Genomic DNA, 15,595 nt, shown 5'->3' on the forward strand with positions numbered 1-15,595 from the left:
TGTGGTGCAGAGTTACGTGTGTAGTGGTGTAGTGTGGTGTGTAGCATGGTGCAGAGTTATGTGCATAGCGTGGTGCAGTTACGTGTGTAGTATGGTGCACAGTTACATGTGTAGCATGGTGCACAGTTACATGTGTAGTGTGGTGCAGTTACATGTGTAGTGTGGTGCAGTTACGTGTGTTGTGTGGTGCAGTTACATGTGTAGTGTGGTGCAGAGTTATTTGTGTAATGTGGTGCACTTATGTGTGTAGTGTGGTGTTTAATGTGGTGCAGTGTTATGTGTGTAGTTTGGTGCAGGTATGTGTAGTGTGATGTGTAATGTGGTGCAGAGTTGTGTAGTGTGGTGTGTAATGTGGTGCAGAGTTATGTGTGGAGTGTGGTGCAGTTATGTGTGTAGTGTGGTGTGTAGTATGTTTCAGAGTTATGTGTGTAGTGTGGTGCAGTTGCAAGTGTAGTGTGGTGCAGAGTTATGTGTGTAGTGTGGTGCAGATATGTGTGTAGTGAAGTGCTGAGTTATGTGTGTAGAGTGGTGCAGAGTCACATGTGTAGTGTGGTGCAGTGTTATGTTGGTGGTGCTGGAAGAGGTGATGGAAAGCTGCAATTGGAAAGCTTCACGAGTCCAGTATGCGGCCAAGATGAAATTAAATTCTCTCCTGACTGACTAGAAAATTAAACCGAGCTTCTGGTCACTTGGATGAAATGATAGACGTCCTGTGTGCAGCATGCATTTTGCACACTGAAAAATCCCATGACAGCAGAGAGTTGTCCTCCGGCAAAATTTAGCTGAAGAAACTGATTGTCTGTGTGTGCGTGTGCCCGCACACACGCGTGCATGCCTGCAGAAAAAAGAAGGGCGATGCATGCTTTGGTGACATGCTCTCCCCATCCAGCACTTGTTTAATCAAGTTATCAAAACAAACAGCATCTTGGAGCAAGTGACTGACAGTGACTCACAAGTTACCGTGAGATTAACAGAGTGGTTACGCATAGCGTGGAAAGGGGGGTGAGGAAAGTAGCGGTTAAGATGAGAGACCTTTGGCCAGTCAGAGGGCATGGAAAGGGTGTGACCATGGACATCAGTGAACTCTTCCTTTCGCTGAATACTGCCACAGAATGGACAACAGCCTGTAATCCATCATTTTCATGAAACCCAAACTTGAGGGTGCAAAGGACAGGAAACGTTATTGATTTGTTTCTTTCTTTTCTTTTTTTTTTTTTTTTTTGTTTGTTTGTTTGTTTGTTTGCTGTTGATTTTGGGGGTTTTTGTCACTGATCAGATGACTGACTGGAGAGGAGGCGAACTGGCACGCCTAGCAGAATCTTTAGTAATAATAATAATAATAAAAGGACACTTGGTATCTAATGATACAAAAGCCCTGGGCGTTTACAATAAAAACTGCAACGACGCGTGCATACTAAAAACACACAAATACACCTGCACGCACAGATCATCCCGTTCCAACTCCATCCCACAAACCCACACCCACTCCACACAAGATGAAGACGCGCGCACGCACATCCCGATCATTCAAGGCATATGAACATGTGTACGTTAAAAATAGTAACAACAATAGAAGTAAAAAATTAACTTGATTAAAACATATGAGAATACAAGATTACTGATTTGGATGGCTGGAAATAAATTAGTTTTCAAAGAGGTTTTAAAAGAAGAGCAAGAAACAGCATGACGGACAGGAAATGGGAGTGAGTTCCATGCGGAAGACCTGGAAAGAGAAAGTGCATTTTCCATACGATCTGGTTCTGTAGGAGGGAATTTCTAAGAGACGGTCATCACCTGATGACCGGAGCTGGTGAGATGGAGAGTACTAATGCAGAAGCTCAGAAAGATGTTCCAACCTGAACCGAGAGCTACAAGAGTTTACTCTTGGTGTCACAAACCTTGATGCTCAATTTTTTAACATATTATATGATTGACCTTTTATTTTAACTGAACCCACGTTTGTCATTGTCAGGACAGTCATTCACTTACATGTGTGCAAGAGTTGTGCTGGTTATCATAAACCTTTACGGCAACATATTTTATTTTCATCTACAGGTATGAACTAACAAGTATGTCTCCCCAACTGTATTTTCATGTTTTTATTTTGGATGGCATTCTGATGAGGTGGATTTTTTTTTTTTTTTTTTTTTTTTGGCTACGCAAAATTATTATTTACAATCTGAAATGCCTGATTTGCAATCAACATAACTGGGGGAAAAAGCCAATATTTAAAATCGTTAATCATTTTCCTTTACCAAAACATTTACTTTCCTCATGTGTATAATCTAGGATTTTGCACTAAAAGGAAATTTTTTAATTTATTACCCCTTCACTCAAAGGTGAAAACACTTTTTTTTTCTTTGTTAACAAAATTCTCTGGCACTGAACAGGTTAAACAGTAATGTGCATGGCTCCTGAGTATATGTAAATTGACACTGTGATCTGACTTTACCCCTACAGTACAAGTAAAAAAAACAATACACCAATTTTCCTTTCCACAACAATGAGCACTGAACACACCAAGTTACTGACACAATTTAATTCAGTGGAAACATGACATGGGTTTAAAAAAAAAAAACATGGCAATAAACACTTTAAAAGGTAAAACAGAAAGAGAAATCACACATGCATGCAACAGAGTTCAAAAGGTTTCTCATTCATATTCTCACAAATAGTGTTTTATTATCATTACTGTTTAAAGCAAAAAACCAAAAGACTATCTTTGCCTTTTTCCAAAAACTGAGTAAGTTAGACTGTCTTTGTCTTTTTTTCCTAGACTAAATTAGTTAGACTGTCTTTGTCTTTTTTTCGTAGAGTAAATAAGTTATACTGTCTTTGTCTTTTTTTCCTAGACTAAATAAGCTAGACTGTCTTTGTCTTTTTTTTCCCAGACTAAATAGGTTACTTATTAACAACAACCGAATAAGACTGAATTTGGTCTTAACAGTTTTGACATTTTGTTAAATACTCGATTTGGGGCTCAGCATGGTTTCCTGACTGTTGTTTCTTAACTGAAAGAGACATGCCAAAGAATCATCACAATGATGCAGTATAAAGAGAGAAAAAAATATCAATAACCAGTCATCAACACAAACCAATACTAAAGCATTCAGAAATGAAAACAATGAGAAAAACACTGACATTGATCTGAGGCTGATAAAAGAAAACATCATTCACACGACTGGGCAGAACACAAATGAAGTCTATGGTCCATGTTAGTCACCCTTGAGGGAGGACATTCCAGCTCTCATGATTTCATCCACCAGTAGAAGGTTGGACGCGATGACAGTACTGAAACATACAAATCAGGCATACCACTAACTCAGTGTTTGTAATAAGAATGATTGGATAAGGAAATGCAAGCTCAAAACATATACACATAAGTGTGCACACACAAGCAATGCATGAATCAAATACAAGCTTTAAAAGAATGATAACCATACACAATACATATATACCAGTCCAATGTAGATTTGCAGTCATGAAAATAAACAAGGCACACTCATTCTCAAGCTTCTGTACACATTCCAAAACAGTTTCTGAAATGTCAGGAACATTCAGGCTAGATCTGAACAAGATACTCTGATTTTTATCTGACAAGAAGAACCAAGTGCAAACACACACACACACACACACACACACACACATACACCCGCACCCCCCACCACATACCTGGAGTGCAGCAGCTGACGTTTGACGCGGTAATTGTCCACGATGCCATCATCCATGGGGTCCAGAGCCTCTCCTGACTTGATGTTGAGGCCCACAGCCCCCTGGGTGCCTGAGTACTCCTGCTGGAGCTTCACGATGGCTTCCTGGGGGTCCAGGCCCGAGTTCTGGGCCAGCACTTTGACAATGATCAGCAGTGCTTCTGCAAACGCTTGCACACCTGTGGAGAAAAGTTTCAGCAAAAAGTACTGAGAAATGTTTCATGGTTTGATTCGATTCATTACACGCTGAAATGTTTCAAGACTTTAACTGATGATAATAACAAGGTTTCAGGAGTTCAATCTAATAATAAGAAAAAAAGTTTCAGAATTTTAGTCTAAAATAATACAAAGAAAAATTTAGGGTTTTAATCTCAAAATGGTTATGAAAAACCGCAAGCTTCTAAAAATATTCCACCTCATCTGAACAATAAAAAAGCAAACACACACACACAAAAAAACCCACAAATATAAATAAAATAAATCTGTGCTGTAAAACAAGTAAACAAATTGACAAGAATTAAGTCTAATCTTTTCTTTTAATAGTTCTTAATGTGGTGTATTTCATTACTTTCAAACAAAGTAATGGAAAAAGGAAGAATACATGAAAATGGAGGAGCTAAAAGAACGAAGGAAGAAGACTGACAACAAAATAAAAGATTACCTGACAGGGATGGAACTAAAAGGGTGGAGAGTAAACAACATTCAGATTTATAAAAATAAATAAATAAATAAGTAAAATAGTAATCAAAATAAATCAATACATGAGATAAATAAAAGAGATGTGATTGGCAGGCAGTGACCTACTGACCCAGTCTGGCCCGTCCCTTGACCTGGTCTTTGTACTTCATCAGCTCCTGGTAAGCTGCGATCTCAAAGGCTCCAGCCCCAGGCAGCACACAACCTGGTGGGGGACAAACAGTTCAAAGCTAAACACACAAGGAAGGAAAATTTGGTGCAGGATATAAACTTCTGTCCCATCTGCTGTTTTACCTGACTAGAAGATTTGTAATTATCATCCATCAGTAATCTTTTCATGAGCAAACCTTAGAAAAAAAAACAAGAAAAAAAAACATCAAATAACAAATTTTCAGTGAAAACATTATTTTATCTTGAAAAAGTTGATTAAATTACTGAGTGTGGTATCTATGTGCTTGTGAGAGGACTGAATGCAATTATTCAGTTGACGAAAACAAAAATATGTCTAATTAAAATCAAATGGGTTGAATCAACTGTAAGTCCTATTGGTTTAAACACATCCTTTGAGTTAACTGAACCAAAACATACACTCCAAATGATAATGTTAATGAGAACTAGCGCAATTTCACAAATCAAACCTGTGTCTTACAGGTCTACCACAAAGCAAACAAAATTTCCACTTTCTCCGGAATCCTGCTTTGCAGTTTCCAAGACCCTAAAACATGGTCATATGCAATCACAAAAGCATACACAAACAAATTCACAACAGAATTACCACACAGAGTGAGAGGTGAGAGAAAGAGAGGGGAGTATGGGGTGTTCAAACACTTGCAAAAACAAATCTCACAGAGAACTTGACAATAATTTAATTTTCATAACATGGAAAGCCTTTGTTTTGTGGGGGCTTTTTGTTGTTGCTGGTCGTTGTTGGATTTTTGTTGCTGTTGTTGTTGTTCATTTGTTTGCTTCGTTTTTGTCTTATTTTTTTGCACAAGTGGTGAAAAGTATCATGAAAATTCCAAGAATTTTCCAGACCTTGCAGGGCAAATCATTTATTTTGATAACTTATCTATCCTTGGAAATGTTCTTCCTATTTCTCCATGATTGTGAGAACCTGATCTTACCATCTTCAATGGCGTTCTTGACAGCTCTCAGGCCATCACGAATGGCATCCTTGATCTGGGTTATGGTATGAGAGTTGGGGCCTTTGACCAGGATGGTGACGGAACGGGGATTTTTACATTCCTCCACAAACGTATACTTGTTCTCGCCCTGAGGAATCAAGCAAACATACTGGTAAGCTAATGGCAGAGCAAGATACCTTATTCCGACAACCTGATTTTATAACATGCATAGTTTTAAAAAACACAAAACAAAAACACACGACATGATAATATTCAGAATTTACATCCGAATTAACATCTTTTTGGACACCCATAAAGACCACACAGTCTAACTTGTATGTCTGAAAACTGAAAACCTCTGGCCACTCAACCTCTAGGAGGCCTGGTTAATTCACACAAGAAATATTTCTGAAACATGTTCCCAACAAGAGACAAGCACACCCCATGATGCTCCTTCCATGACATGAACATTTAATGAAGGACTCACCAGTACACTCTCAAAGACCAGGCCAGCCTCTCCCAGGGCCTCAGGGGTCAGGTCATCCACAGAGTTGACAGCCATCCCCCCACAAGCCAGAGTCAGTCTGCACAAGGTATCACCATCAATTCCCCTTCTTCTTTTCATCATTTCAAGCAGAAACAAGTGGCCCACTTTCACATTTCTATTTTTCCCTGTGTGCGTGCATGCATCATATACATCAGTGATAAAGACAAGACAAAAATCATAGAGACAAGACAAAAATCATAAAGACAAGACAAAAATCATAGAGACAAGACAAAAATCTGAAGTGTATACCACTCATTCCATGCTACCTGCACAACTCAACCTTCTTCTTATGCATTTGTGGGCTGCAAATCACACATTAACTCATATGCATGAGTGGGCTTTAATGTGTATAACAGTTTTTACCCTATCATGAAGGCAACCATACTGTTTTCATGGGTGTGCATGCTGGGTATGTTCTTGCTTCCATAAACCGCCAAATGCTGACACGGATTATTGGAACTTCAATGTGCGCATTTATCTTCTGCATGTGTATACCCATCAAGGGGAATCAGGCACAAGCAGGTCTGCACATCTGCTGACCTGAGATATAAGAAAAATCTTAACCCATACTTAACCCGCTGGATGCATTGTGTGATCAAACTCAGGAACTCAGACAAGAATCCAGCGCTCTGAACATTCAGCCACCACACTCATCAATAACATTCTAAAATGAACAATATAAACAAAAGAATAATATAGGTTGACATATCCACTCAAGCCCCCAGCCAGAGAACCAGCAGGGACACTGACCTCTCCATGTTACGCCTCTTGGCCCGACGGAGAGCCACAATGCCCTCTTTAGCCATCATGTCCAGGGAGAAGGGGTCGATTCCCTTCTGGTTGATCACCACAAACCCACGGTCGTTCCCTTCACACACTTTCTTCTTCAGCTCAATGATTTTGCGCACACGCTCATCGATGAAGTTTCGTTCAGCCTCCACAAGTTTTTCCCTCTCCTGGGCACTCTTGTAGAAAAATCCAGAGTTGACCTCCCTGCAAGAGAAACAGTGAAAAATTGTACTTTACTGTGTGTGCAGATATTCTGAGATAGGCAAGGAATCAGCTTTTCCACAAAAAAAATATGAAAACAATCTTACATCACCATTTCCAAATATACACATGAATATTTCAAGATATCAAATCCTTTATCTTGCTTTAACAAATGCCTTCTCCATATATCTAATCCCTATCTTTTTATAGTCAAATCATTCTCTTACCTTTTCCTTCTCTCATCTCTGCCTCACGCACATACAACACACACATAATGACATGATGGAGTTGATACAAATCCAAAATGTGAAAGAGTTAACATTTGACACAGAATCCGAAAAAATCACACAACAGAACACCAAGGCAAACAGATATACCTACGTTTTCTCATACTCCAAGGAGACGTTACAGGTGAGAATGAAGGCATCCTTGGTGTGCTTTTTCATGTCAGGGTGGCGAGCTCCGTGATCCATCACCAACCCTCGCACCAACCTGTCAGTCACACAGGTCACCTTCACCTTATTCACATCTCCTTATCTGATCAACAACCTTTTGCTGGCTTCCCAAAGATATGACCAAGCAAAATTTCATACTTTTTCCGGACCTTTTCCAGACTTGATTTAAAATTTTCAATACCAAACAAAATGACAAAGCAAAAGTGAATCAAAATTCTGTCTGCTACACTGCTGATGAAAGAGACTGATAGAAACCTGGAGGAAACCCTGGTAATGATGTTCAATTTTTTGAATTTTTTAAATTTTATGTTGTTTTTGTTTTTTGCTTTAAGCTCTTTGCTGAATGGTACTGGTCAAAGAGATTTTTTTTTATCACATTCCAAGACTTTTCAAAAGGGTAAAACATATTTTTCCTTGACTTTTCCAGCCCTGGAAATGGTTCTCTCGTTTTTACAGATTTCAACAACTCTGTATAAAAACCCTGAATAATTATGTACAAGCTCTGATACCATTCAGTCATTAATTTCATTAAATAATCAGTTCAGTGATGTGAAAGCCTGCAGCAAATCCATTGCTACTACTCTGACCTTCATGCAGTGTATATCTGAAGACATGATTGAACACAAACACCCTTTCACTTATGGATCCCTTTTTTATATATATTTTTTAAAGAATCCACAACTTGGGCAGTCTAATAAAGAGAGAAATGATTGGCTTGATATAGAATTTAGGACTGGAGTAAGTTATGTGCAAGCATTACCAAAAAAGGGTGTTTGTGTTCAATCATGTCTTCAGATATACACTGCATGAAGGTCAGAGTAGTAGCAATGGATTGGGTTATTGAAATAATGTACAAAGAAAGATTTTTCTGACTCGCAACTCTCATGTTGAGGTACAGATGATGATAATGATGTATTTAAATAAACCAAGACATCCGTACGTATCTCCAGACATCACTAAGTAAGATGTACATAAATAAACTAAACCAAGACATTTGTACATCTCTCCAGACATCACTTTCAATCACACACACAGAGGACCTCAGTACGAAGCAAACCAGAGATAACTAATATCCCCAGGACTCACGTGCTGTCCATGTCGGTCTTGTGCTGCATTTCCATCAGCTCCACCATGTGCAGGTCAATGGGCTCGTCTGGCCGCTGGATGGCCAGCACAGCATCCACCACGTGCTGAACACACCCACCACAAAGCCCTTTACATCATGGTATTCACCTATCTTACAATAAATAACAGCCAAACCTATCATGGATAACAGTTTCATCTTGATAAAAGAGAAGAAGAACAAAGATGCAATGCCTTAATTCAACACAGTAAATTAATATGGAGTGAGTCAAAACAGATCATCTCCTGAGTTTTAATCACCATCCACTTCTGTGCTTGGGGCGATTCCTGTCAAGATCTTAAATGTCGACACATTCATGGGAGACTGTCATTGGAGGGATGTGTCAGTGGTCTCTCACTCTGATAGTGATTGGCAGGTTAGATGTTCACTCAGTCTGTCTCTGCGACTAAGTGATCACTGCTTAAGTAGAGATTTTAGTAGACAGCATCCCAGGTATGTCAGAACAGGCACCATCAACACCACAGAAAAGACTCAGCAGCAGTGCAATGTCTCCTCTGGTGTGTGGCCTCCTGGTGGTCAAACATCAATAGTTCCTTGCGGACTGCTGATGCTGAGACTGAGACAGGCGAAACTCACGTGAGGCTGTGTATGGGGGACTCCGAATGAAGGGTGTGGGAGTAATGTCATTGAAACAGTGCGGATGATGAGGCAGCGAAAGAAAAAAAACAACAACAAAAAAAAACAGTACAACCGTGTCAATTTGTCCCAAACTAAATTGACTTGCGTAGCAGCATGTCAACACCCCCATCATAATTTTTCATCACTTGAATACAGAAAAAAAAAAAGTATCAAATTCTGGGGCATCAAAAAAATAAAATAATAAAATAAAAAAATCAAAATCAAAAACAAAAACAAAAAACAAAAAAAACAGACCTCGGTGAGCAGATCAGCCAGGTCACGGTGCACCTTGGTGCGCAGGGAAGTGCGAGCCACCTGCAGCAGTGTTTCACGGTTCATCTCCTTCTTCACCTTCACAGCCTCCAGCACCTGTCACCCACCACAACCACACCCCGCACTGTTAATAAAATGCTGACAGCAGGTAGTTTAATCCCACTTCTTTCTCTTCCATACCTTTTTTAAAGCAGATAATCACTCATACTTCTGTTTCTCTTTTTTTTTCTTTTTTTTATAGCAGATACTGGTGCACAAAATTACTAACAAAATACCAAATTCGTGCACAAGTTCCATCAAGCAGGTTTTACTCGAATGTTGTTCACACCCCCACCCCCAACAAATGAATGGCACCTATCACAAGATCTCATACTTTAATTATGGTTTTGTGTTCTAATCAAACCAAGTTCAGTTTGGCACATACATCAAATACACTAATCAACAGATAATGCATGACAGGAAATAAGGTACCCGGGGCTCTGATATTTAGGTTAATATGTCATTAAGCAGTTGTACATAACAGGAGGAAGGTGGCAGAATGGTCAAGATGCTTTTCTGACCATGCAGTGTCTGTGAGGGTCTTGGTTCTAATCCCAGTCTAGCTCTTTCTCCCAAGTTCAACTGGAAAATCAAACTGAGTGTCTAGTCATTCGGATAAGATGATAAAGCAAGGTCCCATGTGCAGCACACACTTGATGCACTGAAAAAGAACCCATGGCAACAGAAGAGTTGTCCTCTGGCAAAATTCTGTAGAAGTCCACTCTGCTGATACCTACACAATTATTTAAAAAATATATATCAATGCATAACGCCTGACTCGCATGCTGGGAGTCAGGCGTCTGCCTGGCAGATGTGGTGTAGCATACACAGTGACACTTCCTTGAGGTACTGAACCTGATAAAACCAAGCTATCCAAGGCATCAAACTTTCTGAAAGATGAAAGAAAATCAACAAAATCACCTCCAGAGCCTTGTTTCTTGCCATCTCAAAGCCTTCCGTGATGAGCCGAGGATGCAGACCCTGAAAACACACGGCAGAAAAATATTGTTAAGCTGTATTAAACATGCTGTTCTGTCACTAGTTGAAGTTAATATTAACAGTCTATAAAGGTTTTTTAGTACGACGACGAACATACCATAACCATGACCAAACCCGTTTAAAACAAATTAAAAATCACTTTGTGTTTTAGGACCATACTGTAACTGAAAATTACTTTCTTTCATGTAAAACAGAACTACAAACCCAGGCTGTTTGACAAAAGAGAAAAACAAATGCATGGGAATATATATAAATAATTAAATGGAAGTAATGGAGAGATGAAATTGAATAGGAAAAAAGAGCTTAACTGATAAGTCTTGCAACCATGCAAACAGATCTTATAATCATCTTTATCCAAATTTTATTGGAAAAAAACATATTTGCTTATAAATCTTTTCTCTGGAAATTACAAGTGACACCTAGATTAAAAAAAAAAAAACCCAAATTTTATAAAAGATCATGTGAGGGACAGCATGTAAAGTATACCACTCTGACCTTCCTGTATCATTACCTCAGCTATGTACAGGTCAGCTTGCTTCAGCAGTTCTCCAATGATCAGCACGTTGGATGTGGTTCCATCACCAGTGATGTCGTCCTGTGCTGTGGCTACACGAGCTATCAAGGAGGCTGTCGGGTGTTGAATTTGCTGGCAAAGACAATGGTAGAGCCAATGAAATTCAAATAAATTTACACAATGAAATAGCCTCACGCTTTAAAATCCAGCTCTGCTTTTTTGTGGTTGTTATTGTTTGTTCCTGTTCTTCTAACAAATGTGTATGACAAACATATTTTCACAAATTTAATGTGATGAACAATCATGTTTTCCTCATCTGTGGAACACTGATGCTGGTTTCCTGTGAATGGATATCCGATAAGCTCTTATGTTAACAAGCAGATTGGTGGTTTTAACACATGCACTGTGAATGAGAAGAGTGAGTAGATCTCTATGAATATCAAATTTTAAAAATCAATGAAGAGTGAGTGAGTGAGTGAGTGAGAGAGAAAGAGAGAGAGTGCATATGTGCATGCATGCGTGTGTGTGTGTGTGTTCATGCATGTTTAAGAGTGAGTTTACTTGTCAAAAATAATTGTCCATGGAAAAAAAAGATTGTTACTTTAAAGTTTCCTCCTGACTGATAACAAATTAATAAATAATATTTGTTATAACCTGAAAAGTTTCCATACAAATTTGTTCAGACAGAACACGATACAACTCAGAAGACAAATATTAGTTACAGGAGAAGCATTCTCATAACCATCAGTTCCTTACCCAAACTGTTCAGCCAACTAATTTATCATCTCTTACCATCTCATGCAAGAGAACATTTCCATCTTTTGTCAGCTTGATGTCCCCAGCTCCAGACACCAACCTGAAAAATATGTGAACAAAAATCCTCTGATTACATGATTACAACTACAAGTCTTCAATGAAGTATAGTTCTATAATTATCATATAACACTATAACCTATTCTGATATCTGATTTATGTTTTTGATTTCAATTATCTATTGTCAATTTACATGAAGTCTATCAAGTATCACGCCATTATTATTGGGTTCAGTTTTTGGTGTCTGTGGGGAGGAAATGTGTGTGTGTGTGTGTGTGTGTGTGTGTACAAGTGTGTATTAACTATTATGTCATATTTCAAGAACATGAATGCTGACACTACATAACTAGTCATAGTAATGCAAGGGCCAGTCAGCTGGCCTGATGTATAGAGGTTTCATACTGGTCAAAGTCTGGCAGAAAGTAAAATGACTTGTAGTTGTACTGATATTAATACTGATTTTAAATATCAACTGAAGAACAGGTCAAATATCCCATTAATATTACTTTGGTCTATTCTATAGGTGGAATAATCTATTTAATAAATTATTAATACAACAGTAATAGTAATACATAACAATACATTAACAATACACACTGACACTCAAAGATGTCGGTAATGTAATTCACTAATTGTAAATTGATGTAAGCAGCAATGGATATATGGATATTTTCTTCTTCTTCTGCGTTCACTCGTATGCACACGAGTGGGCTTTTACGTGTATGACCATTTTTACCCCGCCATGTAGGCAGCCATACTCTGTTTTCGGGGGTGTGCATGCTGGGTATGTTCTTGTTTCCATAACCCACCGAACGCTGACATGGATTACAGGCTCTTTAACGTGCATATCTGATCTTCTGCTTGCCGTATACACACGAAGGGGGTTCAGGCACTTGCAGGTCTGCATATATGTTGACCCGGGAGATCGTAAAAATCTCCACCCTTTACCCACCAGGCACCGTCACCGTGATTCGAACCCGGGACCCTCAGATTGACAGTCCAACGCTTTAACCACTCGGCTATTGCGCCTGTCGATATATGGATATGAGATAAAAATGGATATCAGTTCTTTTCTTGTACTTTGTAGCCCCCTTCATTCCCAGTCCCACAAGCATTTTTTTTTTTTTTTTTAACCCGGAGAGCGCGATGAGCCACGATCTGAAGTGGCTCTGTTTACATAAGGTCCGACATCATATGGCTATACTCCGCAGCCTTCGTAAAACTGCCTCGTTCTGGTGTTACTGCCTCCCTGCTTGTGTTTGCACAAACTTTGACCGAGTTTATAAGTCCAGATCTTCGTATTTTTTGTAAACAATGAGTGACACTGAAGTTGACAAAGCTCAGGAAATGAGTGACCTTGTCACTAGTGACGATTCATTTGCTGACAGGGATTCTGGTGAAAACGGCTTTGTTATTTTGACACTTGGGCATGCTGGCTTGCTTGTTGTTCATTCAGTTTTGTGTCTCCAGCCACAAAAACTGGGGAGTGGGTGATGGGGGTGGGGAGGGGTGGTAAAGTGGGTTAGGCATGGGTCTATTGCAATTTCTTGACCAAATCAAGCTAGAAAACTGGAAATTATTTTGATTTAAAGCATTCTTGCTGCTTTTGAAAGCAACATGAGCTAAAAGAAAACATTTATTTCTGTTTTTGCCTGTGATTGCATAAAGTATTGTAGATGTGCGCGTGCGTGGCGTCGGTGGGTGTGTCTCAAACAAATAATACAATGCTTATAATTTCATTGTTTCAGTTATATTCATATCATGATTCTGCAGCCAGAACATTTTTTGCACAGTTTAATGCCAATTTTGAGATTTTGACTCTGTAAAAGATGTGAAAATACCTATAAACATTGTGGTTGACGTTTTTGGAAAACGAGTGTGCAAAATTTGTTAATTATATCCTATGGAATATCTCCAACTACATACAAGGTACAGCCTTTTTCTTACTTTTATCTGATTCTTCATTCACTCTACTTTCCAAAAATGTACAGGTTTACCTATTTATTCTTACTGATAAGCATACAAATGCCCCAAATCAGAGCACAGGCAGCGGAGGCAAACTATCCCTTTGTTTTAAGCATGATTTCTGTAAGTATGTTTTATTATATCCAGCACTTTGAGGGTTAAACAAAATCTTAGAATATTAAGAGGTCCGGTGCCCTACAGTGACTGCATAAATTACCTTTTTTTATTTCCATAAATACATTTTTGTAAATTTTAAAAGCATTGATTCAAAGATAATTTTCTAATTCAAAGAAAATGTTTGATAATATGATCTTATTTGATTCAGTAATCAGTAGAATGGAATAAAATTTCATATCATATTTACATACTATAGATCTATTACTGTGTTAGCTACACTGGAAAAGCCAAAAGAGTAGATCCAGTCATTTTCATTCTGGTGATTCATATTGTCTTATGTTTTGTATTTCACAAAAGAATGACCATGATCATGATATGACTGACAGAATCAGTCAATGACTCATTCACTTTTAGACTAAAAAGTAAATGAGGTGTGCATCAACGAACCGCATATATACTGATATAGTGTTCCAGAATTTAGAAGACCAAAACAGGGCACTACCTAGCACGGTAATAAAACAATGAAAAAAAATTGAGTCGACAGCCTTGTTTAGTCGATGGCTAGAGAACATGCCCGAACTCACTCACAGCAGAAGTGCAGCAAGAGACAACTCGTCGAGCCGGTGAAAGAACACTTCCAGAACATTCACACGTGGTTGACTGATTTGTCTCAAATCGACTGCTACTTACATTTTCATGGTGCCCTTAGGACCGAGATTCGATCGTAGAACATCCTGAAGACCTTTGCCAGCCGCAATATTTACAGCTAGGGCTTGAGAAGCCCTTGCAACTTCTGCTTTAGGGTTTAGCGTTTTGATCGCCGACATGCTGGAAATGAGGAGCGTGAGACACGTGACCTCACACGGGAGGTAATTTCCAGTAGGCCCTAGCCCATACTTAATGATTAACTGCTCTTGGTGCTTGGCAACTGTTATTTGTAGCTGCAGTAATTTGTATCACAGAAAATTCCTTTTCAATAAAGGTACAAACACAGTGCATTCAAAAGAATGACCCCCCCGACACATTACCCCGCAGTCGAACCTTTTTTCCTTTTTCGTTTTTTTTCTTTCTATTTTTATCTTTTTTAAAAATCTATAGTTGTTGTTCTTCTTCTTCCTTTGTACAACCAACATCATTCTATTGATGGTTCTGTTGTAGTTTGGGGAGGTTGCTGAGGATTGCGCTGTTGTGAGGATTGGAAAAAAAAAATTCTCTCTTTCTTTTTTTCTCTTTTCTTCCTCCTTTCTTTTTGCGACCTGGCCAGCCAGTGTACGTTCAGCGTGCACTGACATGATGCCAAGCCTCTGCATCAGCTGTGAGCGGGGGGAGGGGGGGGTGGTGATTTGGGGTGTATGGGTGGTTAGGAGGAGGGGGGGAATAGGGGGGGGAATTCACTTTTAGAGATGAGAGGCCAGTCTGGACTTGAAGCAGTCCAGTGACTCGGCTGTCACAACTTCCTGAGGCAGCTTGTTCCATTCTGGTATGGTCCTTGGGAAGAATGCCATCTGCCTGTACAGTGTTGTGCAGGAGGGAATGTCGTAGCTCAGGCTGTTGTTCGTTCTACAGCTCAGCCTGCTCTTAGATGGCTTGG

At 39.2% G+C, this 15,595-nt stretch overlaps 1 protein-coding gene across 1 annotated transcript; it reads right to left on the minus strand.

Moving 5' to 3' along the window:
* Positions 1 to 2,524: 2,524 nt before the first annotated feature.
* Positions 2,525 to 14,861, minus strand: LOC143274767 (T-complex protein 1 subunit zeta-like). The gene is made up of 13 exons (XM_076578690.1): positions 14,695 to 14,861; positions 11,902 to 11,965; positions 11,107 to 11,241; positions 10,518 to 10,577; positions 9,540 to 9,653; positions 8,609 to 8,712; positions 7,449 to 7,559; positions 6,828 to 7,070; positions 6,018 to 6,114; positions 5,531 to 5,678; positions 4,519 to 4,611; positions 3,673 to 3,889; positions 2,525 to 3,291 (listed from the first exon to the last, which is right to left on the minus strand). Exons 1-13 carry the CDS (start codon positions 14,829 to 14,831, stop codon positions 3,216 to 3,218), a joined length of 1,599 nt encoding a protein of 532 aa, XP_076434805.1. The 5' UTR covers positions 14,832 to 14,861; the 3' UTR covers positions 2,525 to 3,215.
* Positions 14,862 to 15,595: the final 734 nt, after the last annotated feature.

Source organism: Babylonia areolata, chromosome 29, assembly GCF_041734735.1.
Source record: "Babylonia areolata isolate BAREFJ2019XMU chromosome 29, ASM4173473v1, whole genome shotgun sequence".
NCBI lineage: Eukaryota > Metazoa > Mollusca > Gastropoda > Neogastropoda > Buccinidae > Babylonia > Babylonia areolata.